The sequence below is a fragment of the Hydra viridissima genome, unplaced genomic scaffold (genome assembly GCF_058129835.1).
Source record: "Hydra viridissima isolate aposymbiotic clone 2 unplaced genomic scaffold, HvirCarnegie_v1 scaffold_1, whole genome shotgun sequence".
Taxonomy (NCBI): domain Eukaryota; kingdom Metazoa; phylum Cnidaria; class Hydrozoa; order Anthoathecata; family Hydridae; genus Hydra; species Hydra viridissima.
In genome coordinates this window covers 29,644,716-29,652,844 of record NW_028324300.1, presented here as the reverse complement: position 1 = coordinate 29,652,844, position 8,129 = coordinate 29,644,716, and the positions used below count along the sequence as shown (strand labels likewise).

The window sequence follows — 8,129 nt, the reverse complement described above, 5'->3', positions numbered from 1 at the left end:
GTATAAAACTTCGTTTTATAAATAGGCATCTTTAACATTTAAAGGAGAGCGGTTCCACCAATATCTTAAGAAAACTGATAATCGTTATCAAGGACGTTTGGAAAATTACATGATGGCAGACAACTGTTGGAGCATCAAGCAAGTTGACAAAAAAAAGAGCTAAAAGCAAAAGTTTCTTCCCGATTGAATATTTATGAGGAAACAATTTTTTCGAAATCCTTTTCAAAATTAAAATTTACGTTACTTTTTTATAAATTTGTAAAAAGTTTAGCTTTGAAAGGATGATGTTTATGCTATGAATTGCTTATTTTAAACGTGTTATGGCCCTTTTTTTCATCTTTTAATTTTGTAAAAAATAAAATCTTTCAAAATATACCCTGGAAGTTCCAAATGAGTTTCATTTCAGAAATACTTCGAAAAAAAACCTAAATTTTGCAAGCTAAAAAAATTACCTAAAATTTGCAAAAATTAAAAAGTTTTAATCAAAAAATCTAATGTCAGATTTGAATTCAGCGTATCAAAATCAGGTAAGAACAAGTGTCAAAATTAATGCAATAAATTTTTTGTTTGCCTGTGTTATTTCATAACAAAAGTTAATTATTTTTTTGCACGTTTTTAAGACAAGATTTAGAACTTGGGTTTTCTCTTATATTCCATTTCAAAAAAAGTGACATTAAATGGAATCCTTTGTTTTTTATTGCTTGTATTATAATATAATTCAAGCTTATTGGAAGACTAATATTATTTTGTCAATTTTGCAAAGCTCAAGATAGAAACGATAAAAAATGACGTTCCTCAAGAAAAAAAAAAGGTACTAAAGTATTTTTTAATGACTTAAAACACCAAAACACTGTGACTGTTTTAATTGCGTTTTTTTAATTATAGTTTGTTAAGGACTAAATGTTACCTTATTAATCAAGGATAGGGTTAAGACTATTGTAATTGTAAATGTAAAAATTAAATACAATTACACATTACAATACAATAATATTGTATTGTAATATTACAGAAACAATAACAAAATTTTATTTTGGTATTGTATTGCTGTGATGAAAAACAATTACAATAAGAATTGTATTGTTTTTTTTTTTCTAATAATGCAATAAAATTCGAGAACTATTGTATTGTTTTGTTTTAATGAATTAAAATTACAATAACTATTGTATTGTTTTGATGAAAACAATTACAATAACTATTGTAGTGTATTACATTACATTGAAGTAGAAAAGCTAATAATAACGTATTTTAAACTATTTATATTCATCTCCGACGAACTTACTATTATTTTTGCTATTTTTTATTTACAGATTTGAAATATATTGCAAATTTTTTTTTTTACATATTTAGATTTCGCATCACCTATTTTGTTATGTATTTCTAAGTTCTAAATGGCCGCAAAATATTGCCTGTCTGATGATAGCCTTACTATTTCAAGTTGCCCAATTTACCATTCTGGCACCCCTTCCCCCTCCCATTATGTTTCAGTAAAATAGAATCAATCATTAAATATTAGTTATACCCTACTTCAAGGGTACAAGGGTATATAGTCGGCAACTGGACTATTAAAACATTTATTAAATTTTGACAATAAAATAATTTTTTTTATTACAATAACAAATTTTTATTCTAAAGATAATAAAATAGTTTTTTTTTTTAAACATTAAATAGAACATGATAAAAAGAATAATTTTTTTTTTTGAAAATAGTTGATAGAACCTATAAAAATAAGGATTAAATATTATGTGTTAATTTTTTTTTAACATTTTTTTTGTGAAAAAGTTAAGAACCACAAAGAAATTTTGGTGCTAAATGCGGGAGAAACGTCTTTTTTAATTTATTTTTTACCTTTTTTGTTTAAATATTCTATTAATCACCTGAGTCATTACTAAAAAACCAATAAAAGTGTTTGAAAAAAATTAGTTTTTTTAAAATACTTTTAATTTAATTTCAAACAAAAAAAAATTCTTTTCTTTTGAAAAAATGAGTAGAAAAGCTATTACCAATGAAGATCGTGTAAAAGTGGTGCGTTTTCACCATGAAGGTAAATCCGCTCGTGAAATTGGAAAAATAATAAAGCGATCACATAGTTCGGTGTTAACAATCATCAAAAGATTCAAAGAGACGAAATCTTACCTTGATCGCCATCGCTCTGGAAGACCGCGTTTGACGACACCCAATGATGATCGCCTTTTAATCAGGTTGGCAAAAAAACATCGAACCATGCCGTCGCATGAATTAAGAAGGGAATGGAAGCTTTCAAATGGACGTCAAGCATTGGTATCACTTGTGCGTTGGAAACTATTAGCAAACAATATGTTATGGAAAAAAGCTGTTCTAAAACCCCGACTTACCAAACAACATTTAAAAGAGCGAAAAGTATTTTGCCAAAGCGTCAAAGAATGGTCTAAACAAAAATGGAGGAAAGTAATATTCATTGATGAGATGAATATTGAGTTTGATAACCGAAAAAACCGAACTTTGATTCGCAGGCAGCCTTCAGAAAAATATAATCTCGATTGTATAGTTCAAAGAACAAAACAAGGTACCGGGTTGGTTAGAATATGGTGTGCATGACATATTATGGTCTCGGTATGTTTAAATTATTTGATGGTCAACTCAACTCTACTTATTACGTCGATACTTTAAATAACAACTTGTTACCGTCAATTAATGCATTTGAGCAAAGCGTTCCGTTTATTTTTCAGCAAGGTAATGCACCATGTCACTGGGCTAAAATTATCTCTGAATGGTTGGAAAGCAAAAATATTGAGCATCTAACTTGGCCACCAAATAGCCCAGATCTATATCGCATTGAAAATTTTTGGAGTTGGCTTGATAAAGAGATTGCCAAGAAAGCACCAAGGAGCCTTGAGGAGTTGCACAATATTTTACCAGCAATACTTGGAAATATTCCCAAACATATTTTAGAGAATTTAACAGACTCAATGCCAACTCGTATTATTGAATACTTAAAAATTCTTGGTAGAATCACAAGGTATTAGGTAAAAATTACGGTTTTTTGTTCTGTGGTTCCCCAGTCGGCAAACAGCGTTGAAATAACGTTGAATTAACGTTGAAACCTAACGTTGAATTTACGTTTATGCAACGTTTAGAATGAAAGTTTTTTTCAACGTTGTTTTATCAACGTTAAATCAACGTTCGGTTCAAACGTTAAATCAACGTTCAATCGACGCAAAATACGTTATAAGAACGTTGAATTTACGTTGAAACAACGTTTAGAATGACAGTTTTTTTCAACGTTGATTTATTAACGTTAAATCAACGTTAGATCCAAACGCTAAATCAACCTTTAATTGACTCAATTGTGTCTATTGGACTATCAATATATATTACGCGTATAAAATATACTCATTGTCTACAGTTAGCCTATTTTTAGTTAAGTTTAGTTAGACATATATTAGTAAAGAAAAAGATTACATTTGTTTATGATATGTATATTTAAATACTACATATATTTACATATATTTGAATAAAATCTACACAAATTTCTTTTCTTTACCACCTTTTCAAAATGGAGCGTATTTTAGGAAGTCAGACAATATTTCATTAATCAAAGTTTCTGTTGCTCCATCGTATTTAATAGTAGAAGCTGTAAAAAAAAAATTTATATATAAAGTAAAAATCAAAAAAAGAAAAATTGAAATAATATAATGAATGGAAAAGTTTCACATGACTTATAAAGATATACCTTTAACAAGGCTATATAAATTAGTGTTCTTTAAACATATTTTTCCACTTTTGCCTTTCATATTCATAGAGGCCATAAAATTGTTTGAAAATATTCTAAACTTTTAAAAGATAATGTAACTGTGAAATGATTATAAATGAATAATAATTTTTTAAATATTTAAATTGAATTCATTATGAAATAACTTTTTTCTAAAATTATTAAACAAGTATTTTTTGTAAAAAGTAATTATGAATAAGATAAAAGCTATCAGTTAACAACCTCAGCATAATTTTGTGTATTCTATCTTTTGAAGATGTTCCACCAATTCATTGTAGCTGATTTATTTACAAAAAAACATAAAGTAAATCTAACATTATGGTTTTGGTCAAATACGATATCAAAACATTGAACTATTTCAGATCTCCAAGACAAATTTTAATAGTGATTCAGAATTTTCCACAACAATATTTTTCCTATAAAATTCCAGAATTTTTTAATATTTTCAAGGACCGTTGTCCATCTTAATAATGTTTTTTTAACTAAAGGATAATGCTCAGTAACTAAATAACTATTTAATAAAATACTTATTATAACTCACAAACAATGAGCACACTTTTTCGTCATCTAATGCTTTATCCATTTCAGTGAACTCCACTTCTGATAAAATAACCCTTATTTGGCTTAAAAATTCACTATTAGAAGCAGACTCAGTCACTCTGTTTTGACTTCGCATCTCATTTCTTATATCGGTAAGTAGATACAATAATCTCTTTTGAAACTCTACAAATTGTATTAAGTTTTACAAAATAATTTTAGTAATTGCATAGTAAGGAAATTCCTCAGTTTTTAAAACTTTTAAACCTTATATTTATATTTCTATTTATTTTTATATTTATATTCTATTTACATTACTCCAAAAAAAATAAATTTAAATAAAACTTTACTTTAAAATATAAAATATAATAGTGCCTTCAGAAATTGGAAATTTATCAACATTATCTAATTTCAGTAGTTTATTTCCATTTTTCTTAACTTCATTGTGTGCTAAATTGTTTTTAAGTAATTTGTTTATACAAAATGAACTTAAAACATAGATTAAAAAAGCTCTTTGTCAACACTTTGTATCACTATCAGCTGAATATTACACTTTATATTACAATTGTATCTTTTTTTAAAAATAACACAATGTTATTTTAAAATAATTAAACAAATTTCATGAGACAATAACCTATATCTTGAGAAAACAAAGAAGAATTGATATCTTCTTGGAAAAACTTTTGGCAAGGTGAGTTTATGTTCTTTCCATACACATCAACTTTTGGCTCTAAAATTTTAAATTGAAAGTAAAATAAGTAACACAAACCATAAAAATATATATTTCATAAATACAATAACATGATAATATGTCATTGTACAAATAAAATCATATATAAAATGTATATATGATTTCTTTATAAACTGAATATATATATATATATAAAGTTTATAAAGATGTGTGATGTATGTGATTTGCATGTATGTATGTATCTATGTAAGTATGTATGTATGTATGTATGTATGTATGTATGTATGTATGTATGTATGTATGTATGTATGTATGTATGTATGTATGTATGTATGTATGTATGTATGTATGTATGTATGTATGTATGTATGTATGTATGTATGTATGTATGTATGTATGTATGTATGTATGTATGTATGTTTGTATGTATGTATGTATGTATGTATGTATGTATGTATGTATGTATGTATGTATGTATGTATGTATGTATGTATGTATGTATGTATGTATGTATGTATGTATGTATGTATGTATGTATGTATGTATGTATGTATGTATGTATGTATGTATGTATGTATGTATGTATGTATGTATGTATGTATGTATGTATGTATGTATGTATGCATGTATGTATGCATGTATGTATGCATATATTTATGTATGTATATATATAAATGTATATACATTTACCTCTAGTTTTAATCAATGAACTACTGGAAGTCAGGTGCATTGACACTTCATCTGAATCTTTGAACCTGTAAAATACAATCAGTGTTTTATAGCAGAAATCATGATAATTCAGATATATTTATTTTCAGGTATAAAAACTGAAATTTATATAATTCTAGCATATAAACCAATGCCTACTTGGAAAATAATCATTGAATTCTCTTTGGTTATATTTTCCTTTTCGAAGAAAATCAACATTCTCAATGTCACATTTTTATTCTGTGGTTGTGAACTCAAAATGTGGAAATGAAAAAGTTATAATAGCTTTTCTTCTTAGCCCATTATTTAAAAAAAAATAGCTTTAAGAAATAAATGAAATATCTTAAGAGAATTGAACTTTTATTAATAGAAACTTTTTCTATTCCGTGTCATACTAAAAGATTATTTCACATACTTTCTGGCCTTTATTTATTTTACTTTAAACATCTATTAACGCAAAGTTATTTTAAAACTGAATTTTTTTGTCAACGTTGAAATAACGTTGAAAAAATGTTTATTGAACAACGTTTAAATAGCAGCGTTAATTTAACGTTGCGATTTGGTTAGCTAACGTTGAAGCAACGCTTCAACTAAATATTAACGTTGAAACGGCTGGGTCTTAACTTTTTCATAATTTTTTTAAAATAAAAATTACTTATAAAACTTTAAATACAATTTTTTTTTTATTTGTTTAAAAGTTTTTATCATTATTATTGTTTTTTTATCTAATTTGTCTATTTTCTAAAATTTATTATTATTATTTTTTTACCAGAAAAATATATTCGGTTAAATAAAAATTAAAAAAAAAATTATTTTGTTTTTTTGGTGGTTCTTAAATTTTTCACAATACTGTACATTGCTATTGTATTACAAAGACGAATTACAATGCAATATTTATTGTTATTGTAGTGGGTCATTACAATACAGTTTTTTTCAGATATTGTTATTGTTTAATTGCAATACAACATTTATTGTTATTGTATTACAGAATTACAATAGTTGTAAATCACAAGTATTGTAAAGAATGATAAGATTATAGCTAATCTTTTTTGCATTGACTAATAATTCTTACTAATTACTGCTTGAAAACTCCAAGTTGGTAAAAGCCTTAGCACTATCAGTACTCTTGCTTCTGAAGAAATTGGGTTGCTTCTCAATGTGATTAGTGACAGATGATTGTGTAAAGTGTTGACAATATCTCTTATATTACTTTTTGGTAAACAAAACTTTTGAAAACATTCCACATCAGAGTAATCGGTAAAAGCAATTCGCTGAGTCTCATGCCAAAGTTGATCTTGATCATGTGCAGCTAGAATATTTGGAATATCTATTTTCACTAAACTTTTAAAAAGCTATTAATATAACGATATGAGTTATGATCATAATATTTAATAAGACATGTACCTTTTTAAAAAAAACTTTTAAAGAAGAACATAAATTTAACAATAGTAATACTTAGGGCTACCATATGAAATTTTGGAAAAATCAGGACATCATGTCTTTTTTAACCTGTCAAATCAGGACAAATATAAATAAGCAGAAAGTCTAAATCAGGACAAAAGCTCGTCACACTAAAAGTGAAAATGACAAAAAATACAACATTAAAAACCAGCTTTATTTTACATTTTTGTAATGACTACAAGAATGATTTCTTTTCTTTGCTTTTAAACCAGTCATATTTTTCACTGGAGTGTACTTTTTTCAGGAACAACTGGTCATTTTTTATCTTTTCATAAAACTGTGAGCAATTGAGATCAATATTTAACTTACAAAAAAGCAAACTTTTCACAGAAGAAACTAGAAAAGAACCTCTTTCAGGAGACCAAATATTGTTCATCATTGAAAGCACCCTTTCCACAGCAGCTGAAGTTCCAGGAAGACTGAAAATGTATTCCAACACCAGTGAATAATTTCCTACTGAAATGGCCTTTTCTCCAAAATTTTTCATCATCAGGACCCATTTTTCTTCACAACTCATATCATCAGATTTCCAAGTTTCAGAATTAGTTGACAAGTATGCCTTGACCAAAACAACTTCAAATAGTTCATCAGTATTTATTGCTGTACGTCCAATTTTTCGGTTAATTCTTTCTGCAGCTTCTTTCAACTCTAGAAATGTTATTGCACTGTTTTGAATCCACATGAACTTTTCAGCATCAGCAAAGCTATCTTTCCAAAGGTCAATATAAGAAAGAAATCTCTCGTAAAAACCAGTAAATTCTTTTTTGACAGCAATTTCGACAACTTATTCTCAAATCTCTCCTTCAGATTATTCTGCAATACTTTTATCTCATTAACAATATCACATGCATTTGCTCTTGTTTTTTCAATTCTCAGAATTGTTTTGTTGAATGTCTGAAGCTGACCATGAACAAGCCAAAGATACATTTCACCACGTTCATCGCTAAAGAACTTACTAATTATCACTGGAGATTGCTCTTTAGA

General features: G+C 26.8%; 1 protein-coding gene across 1 annotated transcript; it reads left to right on the top strand.

Annotated features, from left to right (window-relative positions):
* The first annotated feature begins 1,980 nt into the window (after positions 1-1,980).
* Positions 1,981-2,574, top strand: LOC149894406 (uncharacterized). Its single transcript, XM_090078186.1, has one exon. The coding sequence runs from the start codon at positions 1,981-1,983 to the stop codon at positions 2,572-2,574; it is 594 nt and encodes a 197-aa protein (XP_089934312.1).
* Positions 2,575-8,129: the final 5,555 nt, after the last annotated feature.